The sequence below is a fragment of the Macaca thibetana genome, chromosome 6 (assembly GCF_024542745.1).
Source record: "Macaca thibetana thibetana isolate TM-01 chromosome 6, ASM2454274v1, whole genome shotgun sequence".
NCBI lineage: Eukaryota > Metazoa > Chordata > Mammalia > Primates > Cercopithecidae > Macaca > Macaca thibetana.
In genome coordinates, this window is record NC_065583.1 from 67,108,394 (window position 1) to 67,131,332 (window position 22,939).

Sequence of the window (22,939 nt, forward strand, 5' to 3'; positions counted from 1 at the left end):
TTTATTTTTTTATTTTTTATTATTATTATTTTTTTTGAGACGGAGTCTCGCTCCGTCGCCCAGGCTGGAGTGCAGTGGCCAGATCTCAGCTCACTGCAAGCTCCGCCTCCCAGGTTGACGCCATTCTCCTGCCTCAGCCTCCCGAGTAGCTGGGACTACAGGCGCCCGCTACCTCACCCGGCTAGTTTTTTGTATTTTTTAGTAGAGACAGGGTTTCACTGGGTTAGCCAGGATGGTCTCGATCTCCTGACCTTGTGATCCGCCCATCTTGGCCTCCCAAAGTGCTGGGATTACAGGTGGTATCTTTTATTTTTATTTCAACTTTGCATTCTTTTAAGTTTGCTTAAAATACATAGAACAAAATTTAATTGATGAGTCCTATTCATTCCTGAATATCACACTCACACCTCGGATGCAGTTCTGCTCTTACTGGGATGAGATTTACATGCAAATAAAAATCTCACAGGTATTGTCTCCTATTCCACTTAAGCTTCTTATGGTACTTCCAAATCACTGTAACTAGGAATGTTTTCAGAATGGGGTTGAATAACGTAACAGGGAAAGAGTACATTAAATGAGAGTTATAGAAACATTCTTTTAACTTGGACCATCATTTTAGGGTGCTTGGTTGGTTTGATTTACTAATTAAATTTGGGTTGGGATCCTCTTGAAACATGAATGATTAGTGACTGTGCAGTGGCTGATTTCAACAGATGCAACTATGAGGGCTAAGCACCTCAGACTTACCTTTGCCAAGTCCACCAAGGTGTTTGCTTGGTCATTCAGTTTCCTCTGCTCCATTTTTACACTTCTTAATCTAAAAGACAGAATCTGATATCAGAAAGGTTCCCTTCTCTCTACAGCAATCTTATGCCTTCCAAAGAGCATGCACAAAATTGACAAGAGCAAATAACTGCATGGATAATGCCTTGAATATCTGGGGTAAGTCCAAACTGGTTATGTGTCTGGTTCAATGAGAAGCATGCTTCCCCAACACCGCAAAAAAGAAAGGAGAGAGACAGCAATAGATGAGATGTCCTTAGGACAACTATTTACCAGGTAAAGTTGGATTCAGAAAGACTCATAAGGATTTAACCATATGAGAAAAAGCCAAAACATTCCTTAAAGCCCCAGTATCATGACAAATAGACATAGGAAGAAATATGCAAAGCAACTGGAATTTCATCGATGTTGGAGCAATGAGCACCTTCCTATGCCTACATGACTAGATACAGGTATTAGCCCTGTTTAGTCTGAAATGGATTGGGTTAGGTATTTGAACCTGATGAAAACACAGTGATAAGTGAGATTCTTATTAACAAAAAAAAAAAACTTTTATTCAACCAGCAGCAATATAACACAAAACACATAATTATTATCTTTTTCTTCACTGTATTTCGTTTAACTTTTATCTTGAACTGCCATTAAATTTGAAGGGAGGCCAGACCATTTCCTAGGAAAAATTTCCCTTAATTTTCAGTGTAGATAAAAGTCAGAGGACAATTATAGAATCTGGCAGATGGAGTCTCTACTCGTAAGATTATGTTTAGCTACTGTTAAATATCATTGTATGTACCTGATGAGGAGTCAATTAAGAGTCAAAAAATGGTATTAGGAAACATTTTTAGGTAAGAACTCTGCTATTCTTTATTTACTATATTATTTTTCAACAAATATTTATTCAGTGTTGACTGTGTACCAAGCAAGATTTTCCAATGAGACAAATGTGGTTTATTGTTCCTTAAGCTAACAACTAAAAGCTTTTTCCCAAAAGAGAAGTAGGTTCTTCTAAACTATTTAATGAAAACAAACAAACAGTCATGCCAATCTTATTTTACTTTGATGACAAGTCATTTTACAAAGTATAGTTTTAATGCTAGAGAGAGTATTTTGTATTATTTTTCAATTGAAATGAAAGGTAATTATGTAGAAGGAATAAAAACTCACAGGGCAAGATTTTACTGCCAGGGAGATTTCTGTAATATGTTCATAATGTTCAGTGATTTTGTTCTGAAACTAGGATATCCAATATGTCACCAAATCTGCTCTACAGTGAAGATGCAGTGCCTTCTGCCAGTAAGTTTAGCTGACACCTACCTACAACACGATCTTTACCAATCTACAACAGTTGAAGGTTATAACTTCTCATTGCGACTATGTGTTTATTAGAACACTGGAACGAAGTTAACTGGCTCCTTTTTATGCTATTATAGAGATGGAATATGTCCTAGTCTAAAATAAATTTACAAGCATGTATTTAGATCCAATATAATTGTTGAGAAAAATTTCCCTCAGTAATTAATAGGGTTACAATTTTTGATGTGTGCCTTTGAAAAACAGGCAACTACCCCCACCCTATACCTCCTAAAAAGAACACTTAGACATCTATGGGTCATTACACAGAAGTGTACTGAAGAAAGAGCAATGTACAACAGTGGATTCCATCCTCACTGACTCTACCTGGACCTTTAGTTTCCTCACATATGGAATGAAGTGTGTTAGATTAGAACAATGTTTCTGCACTGCTGGATTCATACCAACAGAGGTATCCTAGATGACTTTAAGTGATACTTAAGATGGAAAACAGTTATTCCTTTCAGTTCTCTTCCAATTCTTCATTACTGCAAGAAAAACATCACAGGCTGGTCCCACTCTGTCTTTGTCTCCTAACACCTGCTTTTTTTTTTTCTTAGAAAAAAAAGAGCAGAATCTCAGCTCAGAGCTTTCTGCAGGCAACAGCCTATGGCTAGAATTCAATACCAGTATTCCAACTATCAATTGACAATTACCTTTACCTTTCTTCGTAATATTTTTAATCCATTTGTATAAAAATGGATTAAATTTTCTATAAAGGAATTTGTATAAAGTTTCATTTTCAAATTTAAGTTGTAGTATTGGTGGCACAGAAATGACGGAAGTTTGGGCTCTGGACCAGATGCCTCCAGCAAGTAATGAGTACAGAGAAAGTCCTGAATTCTACAAGTCAGATTAGAACAGCCAGTGGCAGTTTCTTAGCTTAAGTGGGTACTTCATCTTGGAAACAACGGGGCCGAATTTACTTCTCTTGGATTACTATACTATGTCTGACAGTAGAATTTTGCCCATTTTATTTTCTACGAATCTGGAAAGCTGACATAGAGTAGCCCTATTCGATTGGAATTCCTTTAGCTTCCAGAAATCATCTTGTCTTGTTGTTTGTTTCTTACACTGCCTGTAATGTAGGAGAGCTGATAGAAAAAGCCTGCTTAAGCTGCAGCTGCCAGAATAAAAGGTAACATGCAGATGTGTATTACACTTTTTTCCCCCCAAAAAAGAAGAATAAGAAACATATGTTGATTTCTTCCTTGTGAACTTCACTTATCACAGGAAAATATCATGATTTTGGATAACATTTCCATAGCAGCAATCAGACTACTAAAATTCACAAATAAAGGATCCGCTGGGTGCATGCAGCCAGTAGAAAATTCTGCAAATGTTGAAAGGAGCAGCTCACACAACTTACTTCCGAGCTCTATTTTCATTTTGTTGAAATAAAAAGACAAAACAAAAGAAAAGAAACTGTAAAATATTCTGGAACAAAATAACACAATGTGGTGTTCAGTTGTGCACAGGGGGCTCGATTCATTAGCTGGAAGATCCTGTTATGGTTCTGCAGGATTTTGACATATTGGCCAAAGAGAAACACTATTCCATTATCCTTCTTCATTGCTACTATACTTTCCCATCTGAAAGCACTCAGCTTCCTTCTGAATAAGAGTTCAGAAGGAAGAGCATGCATAAAGTCATCATGGCCTCTTGATATTTGATGTTCAAGTCAACAACAAGAAATATTTTTGCCTAATATGAATGTGATATGGTTAAAAGAACAATATTTGAAACAAAGGCATTATAATTGTTTTTTTGTCAGGGGGCACATCTTTTCTAAATTAGGACAACTCAGAAGCCTGGGGTTTCTGAAAGGCAGGTAATCCAACTCTCATGATATACAAATCAAGTAGATTGGATTTCTTGGCTCCGAAACAAATTCATGTTGGTCCATAGTTGAAATAAAAGAATGATAAACGTTAAAGGTAAGGTTGCTACCAGAAAAAGGGTTAAAAGTTAAGAGAAAGAGAACACTTCATGGCACTAAGTGACAATCTAAAAAGAAAATTACTGAAAAGAGGGCACAGGCCTGGACAGTTCAGCATCCAACAGAGGATAGAGAGGCTATGAAGTTTGGAAAAGAGAAACAGAGTTGAGACAGCAGGGACTGGTAGAAGCAGAGAGCTGCTGAAAAAGCACCCAGGACAAATCAGAGAGTAGGAGAGGCCAGGAGTGATCTATCGAATGAATTTTAACGTTTTTCTTCAGCTAGTAAGGTCTGATTGTACCCAGTGCCGACAGATAAGGCTGAGGGTCTCAGTGGATCTGCACAGTGGGCAATGGAAGCCTTGCCCGTAGGAATCGAGCCCTATGTGCTTTCCCTATGACTTCACTCCCTAACTTCCAACACTAAGCTAAAATGAAAGGTAAGTATGCATGATTAGAATGATCTAGCCAAACAAAGCTTGTATGAATAAACATAGTTACACTTTTACAAAGTATAAATGTCCCCCACCTCAACGGAAACCCGGTAACCCCTAGAAAAATTTATAAAGCAATTCAGAGCATTTCTGAGTTGCCTGAAGCTTATCTGCTTTAGAAGTACACATTGCTACAGAAGAAACAGAATAAGAAATGTCTGACAGAAGCAGAAAAATCACAAGTAGCTTCCTCTGTCACTCTGTCCAAATACAGTATGCTAAGAGACCCCGTGCAAGAGACTCCACAGTACCCACCCTTAAGAAAGGGCTGACATGCCTTGTAGGGTGCATTTGCAACTTGCTTAGTGACAGTTTTTAAGCTTCCCCAAATACTTTTTTTTGTAATATTTTAATGTAAAAAAGTAATAACCTACAGCAAAGTTGAAAGCATTTTACAGTAAAAACCCCTAAATTCTCCCCCAGGCTTTTGAATGTGAGTGTATTCTGAACATAATAGTCCAGAACAGTCTTATAAGATGTAATACAAATTCCCACTGCACATGGCTACAAAACCGTATTACAAAAACTATCACAGCATTTTTTTGGATTTGTTGTTATATGAAAAATTATTAAAGGTAAATCACATGTAATTTTCTATTTGATAGGTCAGACTGACAGGAAAGGACCCAGATAAGATCCTGGAGGCAATGGAATGTGTGGCTGCTCAACACATAGACCGACCACACTTGCTTACTGCCGTGTCATCTCACACCCTTCCGCCCTGGACATACATATCTTCTCACATGCACTAAGGTAAGGTTTCTTTTTAACATACTAAATATAGGTTAATATCAAAATATTAAAGGTACAAAAATGATTTTGCCATGGTATGGCCTGTGGACCTCCTGTATGAATGTTGGGGTTACTATGTAGTATGGTTTTAGCAGGGGAAGATCACTGTAATAGGAGAGTTGTGCGAGATGAGTCCCTTGAGGAAGATGCCTGTTTGACAGGAAAATAGGTTGAGGAACATGGAGGTGAAAGCTCAGCATCTCTGGGTGGGGAGGCAGGAAGCGTTCTCATTCTCTTCAATCTAAACTTCAAGGAATCAAGATGTCTAGGCAAGTGCTCCTGGGTGGTGGTTCTGGATTATAACTGTAACTGTAAGGTCTAGAGCAAGTTCCCTCTTGTGAGTCGGATGGAATATAATGTTCCTTTCTGTGTTTTTCCTTATTTTAAGAGTATCATTTGAAAACTACAGCCTTGTGTTTTCCTTACAAAGGGAGAAAAACCATGGTGGTGTGTCAAGTCACTGAGCTACAGAGGAAAGAGCATCACTATCTTAGGAAAGTGTGTTAGTAAAGCTGGGGAAAGAGTATGAGTGAGTAGCAATGAAGGCCAGATACTCTACCATATGTGCAGAGCCTGCCTCTACTATAAATCTCAGGATACTTGAGTTTTAATTTCTGTGGAAATATGAATCTGTCCATAATTACATATTCTACATTTTCAGTGATACCTATTTAAGCAGGGCAGTTCAATGGACAGGTTTTGTATTCTAGGGTAGAAGATGAATGCTTAGTAATTTCCTACAAAATGTTAGTGGTACCGTATTACATATGAATTACCTGAACATGCGAAATAAAAATTGCAGCCTCTGAGTTTTCTTGTCTGTTATACTAGTTGGCTCTGAGAGACAAATCTCATTGGATAGCCAAAGCATCTTGTATTTACCCACCTTTCCATTATTACCCTGGTAGGTTTCATAAGGAAAGCCACTGTTCTGAGCCACAAATGTGACCGTATCTGCTCTTCTCCATACAGAAATGGTATTACGAGCAAGTCTGCATGGCATGACAATCGATACCCACATGAATAATACTTACAGTAAGGATGCTGCCAGCCTGGAGGAGAAAGACCCTGTGCTTTAAAATTATCAATGCATCTTACTAGATGTAGATTGTTACTTTAAAAGTCTATGTTAATTATATAGCAATGGAACAGCACAAAGGACTTAAACGATAGTGGTTTGGATAAAGTTAAAATAATGATGAGAGAGTAAAAGGTCTACACAAACTAGAACATTTAAAATGAACACAGCCAAATTTCTGATTAAAAACTAATTTAAAATTCAAGTATTAAATCAGTTATATGCACTACATTCATATAAATATGTTTGAAGCTATGTTTAGAAAATAAAGCTAAAAATATCCTAGAGCAAACTATCTGAATAAATAGGTTAAATTAAGAAATACCATCTTAGCAGAAGTTATTCTAAAGAGAAACTGAGAAGACATTTTAACTAATATTCTAGTACTAATAAGTGATTTTTAACCATTAAAGGAACTGAGGTTATTCTCAGGATCTTACTGTGGAATGATTAAATTGCCATATAACATCTTCTGGAAGCAAACATGACAATGTTTTCTTTTTTCTTTCCTTATGAAACAAGAACAACCAAGTGCAAAAATTGAAAGCCAAGGACACAAAAGCAGGATAAAAATGAAAAATGATACTTACTGATGAATAGCTTGCAAGAATTTTCGTTGATGTTTTCTTACTTTTGCATGATCTATCTTTTTTACTAGCTTTGTATTTTTGTAAATTAGCCATGTTTCCCTGAGTACATTGGCAGCTGCATTTTTTACCTGTTAAGAGAACAAACAAAGCAGTTGATAAATTCCAGAGCAGAATCCTTTGTAACTTTGCTGGGGGTCATAGTCTTCATCCCAAGGATCATTGTGAGCTGTAGCTTCATTTAGTAACTATGACTCAAAATACTATTTTTCTTGAATCTATGTCTTTTTAGAAGTACCTGTATCTGCCTGGGAACAACACTTAAATTGAAATAGATACTACCACTTTCTTTCTGCAGTAAATTCTATCCTACTCCTTCAGGAAACTTCTTTTTTATTCATCTTTTTTTTTTTTTTTTAATCAAGAGGTGTTGAGTTCTCCACTGTGTATTGCAATTGTTGTCTCCATGTTCTTCCTTTCCCTGGAGAAAGACAAAATGCCATGAGGCCAAGGTTAATCCTGTCCTTTGCAAACCCGCTTGGTATTTCTGGCTGTGTACTACTGGAAAGGCATGTTTCCAGTGCTGAATGTATAAGTACACCCAGAACTGATAGCCTCCCAGAGTGACTTAGCAATTTGTATGCTTGTTAGCACACTTTAATTAACTGACAGAGTCTGTGTTATGATTTTGTTGGAAATTTAGGTACACTGCATTTCAAATGGATGGGAAAAATGAAAAGGGTGAAAGCATTGCAGTAACACTGCCAAGACCTACAGCAGCTGATGAAAGGCATGGATACTTAATCCAATCACTTGCTTTCTTGATGAAAGTCTTCAACAAGTCCTGGGAGCTGATAAAGGGCCAGCAAGGGCAGATTCTGTCTTCTTCCTTGCTCACTCTATGGGATCTGATGACCCACAGCTTTCACTTGGGCTTTTGGATTACTTTAAGAAGTCATTCCATTTAATTCTTTTCAGTGATGGATAAAGGATATTTCACAAAGAGAGTCACAGGTTACTGGGGTGCTAGGTGGAGGAAGATAACTTTTTAAGAAAGGCAATGTAGTGGGGAAGACAAAACAATGAGCTGAGATTGATAACTGCGTTCTAAGTACTTGACTTTGCGCTAACCACGTCAGGTTGAAGCGATTAGCTAACATTGTAGGACTTCCGTTTTCTTGAACATCAGAAAGTTAGAGATAATGAATATTAAAGTTCCCTCAATCATTAGATTTACAATAAGAATGAGCTTTAGAATTACACTAAACTGTGGGCCCAAGTTTGTATTTATATTATTGACTTTAGCAAAGAAAACATCAGGTTTGGTAACTGATGGTGAATTCTTTTTCATGGAACTAAAAAGTTTTCTTCTTGAGCAAAATTATATTGCTGGAACTCATTTTAAGAAAATGAGTGGTCTTTTTACACTAAAGCTTCTTTTAGGAGTGACTGGTTTGTAATGCACTGCCTCTGGATATCCATTAGACTCTGTGCATGGAGAGAATCCTCAGACCAACAGAAAAATGATCAACACAGAAGCCAAGTGCCAGCAATGCGTATAAGTAACACCACCACCATCCACAGTGAAGCTAAAAGGAGTTCAAGTCAATTCTTTGATCCATCTTCATACTTCCACTTCCTCAGACAGCAGGGAGAGCCACCTTTAGAAGCTTTTTGCATCTGATCCTCATGTCCTTTCAAAGGTAAGGAAATGGGTGCAGCATGAGTAGTCGTTATTTGAGGACTTTGCTTTTACGGAGAGAGGAGTGGAAAGTGACTGGCCCGCAGTCTCTGGGGTTGGAATAGCCTTTCCCTGTGAGGAAAGAGACAATCTCAGATCTCTAAGCAACTATAGATATCTGGAAGATTGGCAAGGAGCCCTGACAGAGGCTCTCTCTCTGATTTTACCAGTCCAAGGCATAGAGGAGAAGCCTAGATCCCTGCCTGGTGAGGAAGCTGGAAAACCAGGTAAGAACCCTGGGTAAAAACCAATGGGTCAGAAAAACAGCAATGGAACACAGCAGTGCGCAATGTAGACTTTGGGTATTAGACCTTTGTCAGATGGATAGATTGCAAAAATTTTCTCCCATTCTGTAGGTTGTCTGTTCACTTTGTCAATAGCTTCTTTTGCTGTGCAGAAACTCTTTAGTTTAATTAGATCCCAGTGGTCAATTTTTGCCTGTTGCAATTGCTTTTGGCATTTCTGTCATAAAATCTTTCCCTGTGACTATGTCCTGAATGGTACTGCCTAGATTTTCTCCTAGGGTTTTTATAGTTTTGGGTTTTACATTTAAGTATTTAATGCACCTTGGTTAATTTTTGTATAAGCTGTAAGGAAGGGATCCAGTTTCAATTTTCTGCATATAGCCAGCCAGATCTCCCAGCATCATTTATTAAATAGGGACTCCTGCATTGCTTGTTTTTGTCAGGTTTGCTGAAGATCAGATGGTTGTACGTGTGTGGCCTTCATTTCTGTTCCATTGGTTTATGTGTCTGTTTTTGTACCAGTTTACCATGGTGTTTTAGTTACTGTAGCCCTATAATATAGTTTGAAGTTGGGTAGCATGATGCCTCCAGCTTTGTTCTTTTTGCTTAGGATTGTCTTGGCAATTCCAACTCTTGTTTGGTTCCATGTAAATTAAAAATAGTTTTTTTCTAAATCTGTGAAGAATGGCAATGGTAGTTTAATGGGAATAACATTGAAACTATTAAATTACTTTGGGCAGTATGGCTATTTTCATGATATTGATTCTTATCGATGAGCATGGAATGTTTCTCAATTTGTTTGTGTCCTTTCTGATTTCTTTGAGCACTGGTTTGTAGTTCTCCTTGAAGAGGTCCTTCACTTCCCTCGTTAACTGTATTCCTAGATATTTTATTCTTTTTGTAGCAATTGTGAATGGCAGTTCATTCATGATTTGGCTCTCTGCTTGCCTGTTGGTGGTATATAGGAATGCTAGCAATTTTTGCACACTGATTTTGTATCCTGAGACTTTGCTGAAGTTGCTTATCAGTTTAAGAAGTTTTTGGGTTGAGATGATGGGGTTTTCTAGATACAGGATCATGTCATCTGCAAAGGTAATTTGACTTCCTCTCTTCCTATTTGAATACCCTTTCTTTCTTTCTCTTACCTGATTACCCTGGCCAGAACTTCCCATACTATGTTGAATAGGAGTGGTGAGAGAGGGCATCCTTGTCTTGTGCTGGTTTTCAAGGGGAATGCTTCTGGCTTTTGCCCATTATGATACTGGCAGTGGATTTGTCATAGATGGCTCTTATTATTTTGAGGTATGTTCCTTCAATACCTAGTTTATTGAGAGCGTTTAACATGCAGGGATGTTGAATTTTTTCGATGGTCTTTTCTGCATCTATTGAGATAATTATGTGGGTTTTATGTTTAGTTCTGTTATTGTGATGAATCACATTTATTGATTTGCATATGCTGAACCAATCTTGGATCCCAGGGATGAAGCCAACTTGATCATGGTGGATAAGCCTTTTGATGTGCTGCCGAATTTGGTTTGCCAGTATTTTATTGAGGATTTTTTCATCAATTTTCATCAAGGATATTGACTAGAAGTTTTCTCTTTTTGTTTTATCTCTGCCAGGTTTTGGTATCAGGATGATGCTAGCCGCATAGAATCAGTTAGGGAGCAGTCCCTCCTTTGTGATTTTTTGGGATAGTTTCTGTAGAAATGGCACCAGCTCTTCTTTGTACCTCTGGTAGAATTCAGTTGTGAATGCATCTGGTCCTGGGCTTTTTTTTTTTTTTTGGTTGGTAGGCAATTTATTCCTGCCTCAATTTCAGAACTCATTATTGGTCAATTCAGGAATTCAATTTCTTCTTGGTTCGGTCTTGGGAGAGTATAGGTGTCCAGGAATTTATCCATTTCTTCTAGATTTTCTAGTTTATGTGCACAGAGGTGTTTAATAGCATTCTCTGATTGATTATTGTCTGTGTTTCTGTGGGGTCAGTGGTGATATCTCCTTATCATTTCTGATAGTGTTTTACTCTTCGCTTTTTTCTTCTTTGTCTATCTAGTGGTCTATTTTAATTTTTTCAAAGAGCCAGCTCCTGGATTTGTTGATTTGTTTTTTTGAAGGGTTATTTGTGTCTCGGTCTCCTTCAGATCAGCTCTGATCTTGGTTATTTCTTGTCTTCTGCTATCTTTGGGATTTGTTTGTTCTTGGTTCTCCAGTTCTTTTAGTTGAGATGTTAGGTTGTTAACTTGAGATCTTTCTGGCTTTTTGGTGTGGGGATTGAGTGCTATAAATTTCCCTCTTAACACTGCTTTAGCTGCATCCCAGAGATTCTGCTACATTGTCTCTTTGTTCTCATTAGTTTCAAAGAACTTCTTGATTTCTGCCTTAATTTCATTATTTACTCAAGAGTCATTCAGGAGAAGGCTGTTCAATTTGCATGTAGTTGTGTGGTTTTGAGTTAAATTCTTTTTTTTTTTGAGATGGAGTCTTGCTCTGTCGCCTGGAGTGCAGTGGCCGGATCTCAGCTCACTACAAGCTCCACCTCCCGGGTTTAGCCATTCTCCTGCCTCAGCCTCCCGAGTAGCTGGGACTACAGGTGCCCGCCACCTCGCCGGGCTAGTTTTTTGTATTTTTTAGTAGAGACGGGGTTTCACTGTGTTAGCCAGGATGGTCTCGATCTCCTGACCTTGTGATCCGCCCGTCTCAGCCTCCCAAAGTGCTGGGATTACAGGCTTGAGCCACCGTGCCCGGCCTTGAGTTAAATTCTTAATCTTGTGTTCTAATTTGATTGCATTGTAGTCTGAAACTGCTTGTTATGATTTCAGTTCTTTTGCATTTGGTGAGGAGTGTTGTACTTCTGATTATGTAATCAGTTTTACAGTAAATGCCACATGGTGATGAGAACAATGTGTATTCTGTTGCTATCAGGTCCACTTGATTCAAAGCTGAGTTCAGGTCCTGAATATCTCTGTTAATTTTCCATCTCAATTATCTGACTAACACTGACAGTGAGGTATTAAAGTCTCCTACTATTATTGTGTGGAAGTCGATGTCTCTTTGTAGGTCTCTAAGTACTTGCTTTATGAATCTGGGTGTTCCTGTATTGGGTACATATATATTTAGAATAGTTAGCTCTTTTGTTGAATTGAACCCTTTACCATTATGTAATGCTCTTCATCTTTTTTGATCTTTGTTGGTTTAAAATCTGTTTTGCCAGGAACTAGGATTTCAACCCGTTTTTTTTTTTTTTTTTTTTTTTTTTTTTTTCCTTTTTTCTTATAGTTTCCATTTGGTTGGTAAATTTTCCTCCATCCCTTTATTTTGAGCCTACGTGTGTGTCTGCACATGAGAGAGTCTCTTGAAGACGGCATACTGATGGGTCTTGGCTCTATCCAGTTTGCCATTCTCTGTCTTTTAATTGGGGCATTTAGCCTGTTTACATTGAAGGTTACTAGTGCTTTGTGTGAATTTGATCCTGCCATCATGATGCTAGCTGGTTACTTTGCAGACTTGCTTATTTGGTTGCTTCATAGTGTCAGTGGTCTCTGTACTTCGGTATGTTTTTGTAGTGGCTGGTAACGGCTTTTCCTTTCCATATTTAGTGCTTCCTTCAGGAGCTCTTGCAAGGCAGGCCTGGTAATGATGAATTCCCTTAGCATTTGCTTGTCTGAAAAGGACAAGCATTTGCTTGTATTTCTCCTTCACTTATGAAGCTTAGTTTGGCCAGATACAAAATTCTAGGTTGGAATTCTTCAAGAATGTTGAATATGGGCCCCCAATCTCTTCTGGCTTGTAGGATTTCTGCTGAGGGGTCTACTGTTAGTCAGATGGGTTTTTTTTTTTTTTTTTTTTTTTTTTTTTTTTTCCATAAGTGATCTGGCCTTTCTCTCTGGCTTCCCTTATCATTTTTTCTTTCATTTTGACCTTGGAGAATCTGATGATTTTCTGTCTTGGGGTAAACCTTCTTGTGGAGTACCTTACTGGGGATTCTCTGCATTTCCTGAATTTGAAAGTTGGCCTGTCTTGCTAGGCTGAGGAAATTCTCCTGGATGATACCCGGAAGTATGTTTTCCAACTTGGTCCCATACTCCTCATCTCTTTCAGGTACCCCAATCAGTTGTAGGTTTGATCTCTTTACACAATCCCATATTCTCGGAGGTTTTGTTCATTCTTTTTCATTCATTCTTTTTATTAAAACTTTGCTTTGTTCAAACCTATAGCATATAGGTAATGACAACATTGTTTAAAAGGCTATTTTGGATCTTCATTTTCAACTTCCATTTCTTTGTTGTTGTTTTTATCTCCTGCTGCTTTCTCAAAGGCTTTTTTAGCATAACACTTCCACTCCTCGCCAATTCAAGGGGAATGCACCAGGGCGCCATATGCTCTCAGCCGCCCTTGCAGCAGCAGGGATAGATTTGTTCATGCCTCACCCTCTCTCTCCAGTTTTCCTTTAGGTCAGGTGTATGAGGCCTGGGTGAATGTTGTGGCTGTGGAACAGGACATAGCCAAGTGATTCATTCATTTCATGTGTTAACCCCCTGGGCTGTGAGCCAAGGACAATGTGAAAGCTACACAGAATAAATCCTTTAGAATTTCTGTTCCTTGTTAAGAGACATGCAGGAAACAAAATTATATAACTGCATAATAGTGTTCTTATTATGGATCTGATTGAGAATTCTTAACAGATTAACAACACCCACAGTGGACATTAATATGTATAATTATCCTTTGTGGGGTATCTAGCAACTTTAAAAATTATGTCTGGGTTTTGGAATTGCTTGTTTTCAAGTTTCTTTTCCAAAAAGGTATTCTGGGGATCAAACTACAAGATTTCCTGTTTGCTCAGAATGGAATGAATAGTAATAATAATATATTTCCAAAAGATACAGCGTGGTAAATATATTGCCCCTGGAAGGTGATAAACTGCAAATCTATTAAATAGCTGGTCCTGTCTTACTAACTAGGAGACAATATAATGGTATTATGTTTTCACTTCAAAATCATTAGTTTATTCTAGATACATGTACCTGTTGGCCATTTTTGAATTGCAGAAAGTCATGTAAATTTTTAGCATTACACAAAACAATCTTCTCAGTGCTGATGTACAATAAATAGTGTTCTACTTTCAAATACAGTATTTTACTTGGTTAATGTAGTCATACAGAGAAACGACTTTTATATAAAATTGTTCCCCTGAAAATCTGTACATGAATAATTTTTCATAGAAATTGTTCAGTTCACTAAAGATACAAACTGGAAGACTTGGAATGTTACATTTTTCCCTGGGAGAATAGCCTATCTTTTAGCATTCATATTGCTTTTTCCTTTAGAGTCATATTCAGATTTCAGAACATCTGTGACTATTACTCCTGTTAAGCATCAGAAAATACGATTTCTTTCTAGATAGTGTTTCAGGGAATAGTTGTATTTTTCTCTAATAAGTTACGAGGTATGGTTTTTAGAATTCATTCAGCATTTTAGAATTATTTTAAAAGTTAAAATTATAAATGAGTCCATTTGGAATTTCCATAAATAAGCAAATGGAATCAAGTTCCAAGTAAATGATACTCATTACATTTGAAAGGACTGTAAAATGGCTATTATTTGCATATACCATGTTGAGTATATATAAACCATGTTGAGTATATATAATAAAGGAAAGGGTATCATAAGAAAGCAATTTGTTTTCTTCTAATGTCATTTTAACATTTATATCTTTATTTAGTGACATCTTGCCTATAAAAATGGATCTGTCAGCAAGTCTACTACAGTATTTTTCTCAGACCTATAAGAGACTCCAGTCTCAAGAAATACTGCAAAGTAGTTATACTTTTAAAAAGTAGTAATGAAATAACAGAATTATTAAAGCATAATAAGTATTATAAAAAATGTAAAATTTGAAACCAGAACAGTACTTAATGGAAAAGCTTTCAACAGGTAATAACCTGACAATTCAGGCAATATTATCCAACCGAAGTTTAAAGTATACAAGAACTTATAACAAAAAAGCTGTAGCATCATCAGAAAACTTTGTCAGTTTGGGAAGATGCTTTTTTTTCTTTTTTTTTGAGACAGAGTCTTGCTCTGTCACCCAGGTTGTGGTGCAGTGGTGTAATCTCGGTTTATTGCAAGCTCCACCTCCCAGGTTCACACCATTCTCCTGCCTCAGCCTCCTGAGTAGCTGGGACTACAGGTGCCCGCCACCATGCCTGGATAATTTTTTGTATTTTTAGTAGAGACGGGGTTTCACCGTGTTGGCCGGGATAGTCTCGATCTCCTGACCTTGTGATCTGCCTGCCTCGGCCTCCCGAAGTGCTGGGATTACAGGCTTGAGCCACCGCGCCTGGCCTGGGAAGATGTTTTCATTCATAATAACTGAAGGAAGATCACCTAAATCCATAGACCTAGATTCTGGATCCATAGTTCTCTAAAGGGGCCTCTGACTGGACTTTAGGGGATCCATGAGCAAGAGCACAAGTGCATTTTTCTGCCAAGCAGGAAGCATCTAAGATTTCACCTGATTTGCTGAGTGGTCAGTACTGGAAAAGCTTAAAATCTTTGGAATACTCGAATATGATACTTTAGCTGTTGATCCTCAACAGTTGACACAGCTTGCCAACCATATTTAGTATACAGTATATTTTTTATATGTTATTCCAAAAAAGAAATTACAATATATTCAGTAGACTCCACATCTTTTAAGAGAGATTATCCTTTCTAAGATGTCAAATCCTTGCGGAACAGCACATGAAAAGGTGGTTCTCTCCTCCAGGTGATTTTGTCTCGAGGGATTTTTGGTTGTCACAAGTTGGGGGCAGTGCTACTGGCATCTAGTATGTAGAAGTCAAGTATGGTGATAAACATCCAGAGCACACAGGACAGCCCCACACGAGAAAGAATTATTCAGCCAAAAAGGTCACGAGTGCCAAGGTTGAGAGGCCCTGGAATACAGCAACTACACTATAAAACCAACCTGGAATGTCTCCCAAATGAAACTGGTTGGCCTCAGTGAACTTCACAAAATATTTTTTATCAACGGTGGCAGATGGCAGTGTGATACTGCAAATCTTGTACTCAAAGTCTTTTTGTCTTTTTAACTCTTAAAATGTTTTAATAATTAAGATATGGAATATCAATATTCCAACATAATATTTAGAGAAACTATATGCTTCCTTCTTAAGAGGAAATTAAAATCTGCTTATGAAACATGGAGAAGTCTGCCCAAACATGTTAATTTGGCTTTCTTATTTGTGATTCTGTCACTTTTTTTTTTTTTTCTGTTCAGATTTACAGGCAAACATATGGGTGACATGGTATTTTAAGGTATTTTTCTGCCTAATATCTTAAGTGTAGCATTAACTTAATTCCTGAGAAAATGCATAATCTTCATGGTAAAATAATATGGATTACAAGGGTCTTAATGCAAGTGTTCTTTTGAATATGATAAAACTTGTGACTTTTAAACACAAACTGTGCCAGCATAGAGCCCTGAAAGGACCAAACACATACATGATGTAATACACAAAACATCTGCTCCAATTTATGGATTAGATGTAGACTAATCTCATAGGCACATATTTTTATCTCTAGTAGATCTTTAAAAAGTAAAAGGAACCCAGGCCTTTATTTAGCTCCTCATTGACCTTTTTCCCTGCACACTCTCATACAGGGATGTTCACAAGTTTTGAGAACAAATTTAGGAGTTTGAAGAAAACGAGAGTAAATCATGGAGAGTAGAAGACATTCCAAAGTGGTAACTGTAGGCTGAAAATGTAGCATCTGAACCTGGGAGGCTCTGATTGTCTACTATAGATGTGGACCTACTAACTGCAATGAAGTATCACAGTAGTGTCTGATAGGTAAGACTTAGGATGAGCAGTCAATTGCAATTCATGTTTTCATTTCCTAAGTATAATCTTCATAAATATATATTTGCATTAAAATTACTGGCCTATTAGGAAGTATTAACCAAATTAAACAAGATTACTTTTAAATATACAACCAAAATCAAGAGTGAGTGAAACCACTGAAAGTTGGAACTATGCTTTAAATATCTATTGATTCATTTATGGGTAAAGTTACCAAGTTGACAATGTATTTTGGTATTTCAGCAACAGCCTGATTGCATTCCACATTGGGCAGTTATTACACAGCAAGATGACTCTACTATAAAATAATTTTTAGTTATTTTTGACTTTGGCATTTGTCTCAAGTGACTATCAAGAAAGGCTAAAAATTGAGTCTAATAAAAACCTTTCTCTTCTTGCACAGTTTTCTACCTTGATCTGGTGACTTTGAGCAAGTTACCTAACTCCTTTGTGTCTTAGTTTCCACATTTATAAAATGGCCAGAATAATAGCACTTCCCTCATAAAGCTGTTATGAGGATGAAGTGAGTTTATACACATGGCACACTTGGAGCAGTTCCTGGCACAGAAAGTGCTCTTAAACCCTGTGATTACTGTGTTCTTCTGCTAATAATTGGACAGTGGTTGCCCAACTGGATGATATACTATTTTTAACATCTCTTCTATGGCCTGTAAGTCAAGAAAAGAGCCTGTTTCTGGCCCTGCCTTGGCCTTCTAAAAGTTAGTGGTGGTTTCTTATTTGTGTTTGTGACCCTCTCTTGAGAACAGTGACTTGATCTTAGAAGTTCAGTAAACATTTTCAATTACCTTCCCATCAAATTACTATTTTACATTAATAGTATGTTCCTTCCTACTCAATTCAATAGTTGGTCTCTTCTTGTATACCATAATTAAATCTAAAGAAGTAAGCATACCTAACATTTATGTGACTCACCTTCATCCAAATACCAAGACTGCCCAATTACTTCCTAACTGACCTAATGTTAGAAATAGTCTATTCTCAAAATGTGATAAAATGGAATTGATTCCAAGAATGCCTATACTTTCAAACCATGTCATTTCAGCTTCAGATGTCAAAATAAAAACCATATTTCCTAACAGTGAAAAAAACACAATAATATTCTTTCTTTGAATATATATGGGTAGTAACTTACTCTTTTAGTCAGCTGAGTATCCATCATGAAATTGTGCACGTGTTTTTCTGCTTTGGTAAGTTCTAGCTTCCTTGCCACTACAGCTACCACCAGGGCTGTGCAACCAGCACCCTGAAAATAAGGAGAGAAGAGAAATCCAAAGCGTTACTACTTTGTGTCTCAGACACATTAGAAAATGTTTTGCATCAAATGCAAAAGTTTCTCAGTATTAAAAAAATAGTCTTCAATAAGTATTACAGAAAATGTGTGACCCACAAACGTAAGCAATGTGCCTTAAACTGGGATTAAAAATTTAGTTTACATATTTTAAGAACAAAAGCATATTTGGAAAAAACATTTCCATTACAAGAAATAAATGGCCTAAAAGCAACTTGGTGACTTTTTAAAAAACAGAGCAAATCAGTTATATACCTATAATTATAATAGAAACAAATAACAAATGAGTAGATTAGCATAAATGTATATGGAGTAGAAACAAGGATTTTTCTGTAAAGAATAAACCTCTAATCTTAAGAAGAGATCAGCAGGCCTTCAAGGTGATCAACTGCAATGCACTGGGAATAAAAGCAATAAATTATCTCAGCATATACACAGCTTCAGAGTATTCCACACACACAAGAGGAAGGATAACAGGAAGAGCACAGTGATCTTAACTTGGGCAATAGAGATATATGAAGTGCTGAAGGTAAGGGGTAACCATTATACTATTTTATAAGTTTACTAACATGACATGAGGAAAGGCACGGGTCATCTTCATTTTGAAAAAACCAACAGTGTTCCTTTTTGAATTACAGACCATTGTTCTGATCTCTTGAAAAAGAGAGTCTGTGTGGTACTCCCGCTCTGTGATCAAGTTGTGCTCATTCCAAGTTGTGAGAGTCTTCTTTGCTGAAAGACCAGCAACTACTTGCTGGGGCCACCAACTGGAGGGCCCAGGCAAGATCAAGGTACTGCAGCCACTTCATCAGTCTTCGGCACGGGGAACCTCCCAGCAGGGAAAGGGGCATGTGAGGAACTACCTCAGGGGTCTGTGAAAGGGAAATCACACCTCCAGATAGAATCTCAACCCTGAGAGGACCACAGAGCCATAGACATTGCCCAGCTAGTCTCAAGAAACAGATAACAATGTAAATAGCAGGACACAGGCAGAGCCCACTGGAGAGAAGCACAGAAAGTAGATGTGATTTAGCTATTCAGTTATAGACCACAGAATGCATCTTTGGGCTTACTGCATGAGTTGCTGCAACAAATCTGGCAGGAGGGACAAGATTGAGGAGAAAAGGAGAAAAATAAATACACTACCTCATCATTATGATCATGGAAACATGGCCACAATGATGAGCCAATACTGCTTTAATATATTTCCAGAGGGCTTCAATAACCTGTTCCATCTTGTTCTATGAAGAAATCAGTATCCTCAGAAAGCAAGTGCTACTGATCACATGATCAGAGAAAGAGGTTGCCAAGTATTTAGACATTCTGATTTAGCCCTCTGATTTTAGAGATGAGACAACTAAAGCAGAGTAAATTATTATTCAGTTATAAACCTTGATTAGCATTGACATATTTCCTACTCTTTACTTCATCTCTTAATATCTATATCTATATTTAGGATCACATACAGTTGAATCTCCGTATCCATGGATTCAACTGGATTGAAAATATTTGGGTAAAAAAATGGATGGTTGCATCTGTACTGAACATTATAGAGTGTTTTCTTTTGTAATTATTCCTTAAACAATAACAATAGTGTTTAGCAACTATTTGCACAGCATTTACATTGTGTGAAGTATTATAAGTAATCTAGAGATTAAAATACACAGGAGGATGTACCTAGGTTACATGCAAGTAATACACTATTTTATAAAGGACTTGAGCATCCGTGAATTTTGGTATTCATGGCAGGAAGTGGGGTTCTGGAACTGAACCCCCTTTAATACTAAGGGATGACTGTATATTCTTATTTGTGATTATTCCATAGTCATGATGCATTATGAAGCACTGTATTTCAAAGCAAGACAGGAAATTCAAATTCACCTATTTTATATGATAAAGTATGAACATCTAAAAATCAAGCAATATGGTTAATTATCAAAATAATCAACATTGTTCCTATTTTGTAATTGGCATAACTTTTAAATTGGTAGTTTTTAACCTTGACTATAAACTAGAATCACTTGGAGAGTTTGTAAAATTCCTAGTGCTGAGACTGTGTGCCTCACAGCAAATCTTCATCTCCAGGGATAAAATCCACGTGTCTGAATATTTCATTAAAGTTCTCCAGGTGATCCCAAGGTACAGTCATTGCTTTAGATAAAGGAGGATATGGAGTGACTATGACAAGCTCCATTAACCTTCTATTAAAACAAGAGGGTCAGAATTCTTATAAGAGTCATTTGACTGACTTATGAAGACATTCAAGAAGTGATAAACAAGGTAAGTAAAGGCAGATGGTGTGATGTTATTTTGATGTTTTGTGCCATATGCAGACAATGAAAGCAAGGTATTTTAGATATGGGTACTAATGAAACAAAAGAATGGCCTTTGGAAGCATCTCTACCCATTTTATTGACTTTCAAACATCTACCGTGAAGTCTAAAGAGTTCTAGCAGGCTGATGAGACCAAATCAGTGACCACCCATGATAGCATATGCTGGACAAACACAGGCTAGCCTTTTGCAGATATGCTCCTAGTTACTACTCCTCAATCGCTAAGTTCTATTGGAACTTGGCGGTTCAGGGCAGCAATGGTTCTTTAATAAGCAGAGGTCATAAAAACCTGAGGGGCTCCTAACTACTAGAGAGACAGCCATGAGAGGGTAGTTGGCATAAGAAGTTGAATATTGTTCTCCCCTGGCAGGTGGCCTCTGCTGAGATCTTTCTGGAAAGAAATCAAAATCCTAACAGGAATGGAAAATCACTGGAATCAAGAGCCTTGGACAGTGGATTTTTATTTGTGTTTATTCTTAGGCTCCATTCTTTTCTGCTAATGGCCCGTTTCTCACCGGGTGTCGTCTAAGACATGGGCATTAAAAATGAGTATCTCTGTTGCAAATTGGAAAAGACATTAATCCACTAATTTAGTAATTAACTCTGCCCCTTTAAGTTATACCTCCAGAACCACTTAGAAAACTTCTTGTTCAAATACAAACTCCTTAACTCTTTAAGTTTTATTTTAGTGAAGAAAACCATAAACTTATACCTCCCTAGATTATTAAGTCATAAGATAATGTGATATGTATAGAATCACATTTCAAAAAAGTAACCTTTATTTTTTAATTTTTAGAGTTATGCAAGATGAAGCTGGCTCACTTCCGAAAGCTTTCTAGGTTCAAGGTAAATTCCTGCCAACACATTCATGGTTATAGTAATTTAAGTAATGGCATAATATTATTGTCCACCCAGTGTCTATTTCGAGGACGATTCTGTTTCATAAAATGAATAAGAATGGAAATAAGTATGATTTTACAACATTTTCTCCAAAGCTTGTCACCACCACAATCGATGTAGAAACAGTTGGGACTAACATATGTTACTCTCTGAAATTAAAATCCCTGTATGCATTTAACAAGATGAGTCATATTCCTTTCACCAAAGTCAGAAAATGTATCCTGGTTACTTTTCTCTCATTTCATTTATCTTCTTAGAAAAAACTTAAGCAAAATCACTAACTGCCACTTCAAGATGCTTGGGCATCTAAAAACAAAATGAAGAAAATGCAGTGTATTTCGGAAAGCAATATATTAAAAGCAAAGGTTTAGGTTTCCCTTGGAGTGTTTACCATCTTTCCTTCTAACAGAGAAGATGTTGAAAGAGACAAAAAGGGGTAAGTTAAGAGGGGCAGAGGGGGAGGGACTTTGCTTTAGAAAAGTTAAGTAATGACAAGTGTTGTTAATGTTTACTACCCTAAGCCAAGCCAGATCAAACTGAAAAGACAAATGACAATTAGTTACTATTACCTATATACCTCTAGGGAAATCCCAACATGTGGGGATAGTCTTAGATGCTGCCAAGTTAAAATTAAAATGTAGTGCTTTTCTCCACTGTATTCTTCTCCATTACAGCACAGAAACTGTAAGCCCTTGGATGTAAAAGAAGTTCAGGTATCCCATTTCCCTCAAAATCATGTATCACATCATATTTGAAAAATTAAAATAAGTGACATATTTTTACCCTAAATCATCTACTTATGTTGATCCTGCAAATACTTGCAAGAATCATTTTGAAAAACCATTTTGGGATCAAGCTTTAATCACAAGGATACAAGCCTATGAAAAAGAGAAATTCCTTCATATAGCACACTGGGTAAAGGTTTTGATTATTGCAACTTTGAAAAAGACATCTTCAAAAGATTCAACATAATAATGAAATTTATACCTTTTAAAGAAATTCCAGAATCTTTACCACTACAGAGAATGGCTCTGATAAAAAACACTAATATTCAAAATATTCTAGTCTTAAAATATCCTCCTGTGGGATTTATAATAGCTCCTAAAAGTTCAAAATTCAGTTTGATAGTTTATGAGCCTATAATTAAAATTTATCAAAATAGTTAATTTGAAAAAAATCACGCTTTTATGTAAAAATAAAACAGCTTTAAGATCTTTCACAAATCAGCTTGCCCTCCAAAAGTAAGGTAAAACAAATACCTCAACACATTGCCTGTTTTTCTGTCCCTGGGGCTGACTGACTCAATGTCCTAGAACCATAAAAACATTTTTACTATACTTGACTGACATAAATAATTATTCTTTCATAAAAATATGTGAAACAATCAATTCTGGCAAATAACATGTTATAAACCACTCTGCTTTAATATTATATCCCATTGGAGTTTTGCAAGGTTTCCTCAGGTCATGAAAATAAATACGGAAGTTTTGAAGACAAATTCTATCAAAAATGCCCTCTGA

General features: G+C 36.9%; 1 protein-coding gene across 2 annotated transcripts in view; it reads right to left on the reverse strand.

The window, feature by feature from the left end:
- KCNN2 (potassium calcium-activated channel subfamily N member 2) overlaps positions 1-22,939 on the reverse strand; it is a 427,681-nt gene that overhangs the window by 2,529 nt on the left and 402,213 nt on the right. For both annotated transcript variants that reach the window (XM_050793051.1, XM_050793053.1), the window contains 3 exons: positions 18,030-18,140; positions 7,026-7,153; positions 748-817 (listed from right to left, as the gene is read on the reverse strand). In XM_050793051.1, coding sequence (XP_050649008.1) covers positions 748-817; positions 7,026-7,153; positions 18,030-18,140 — 309 coding nt within the window. The remainder of the gene's footprint in view (positions 1-747; positions 818-7,025; positions 7,154-18,029; positions 18,141-22,939) is intronic.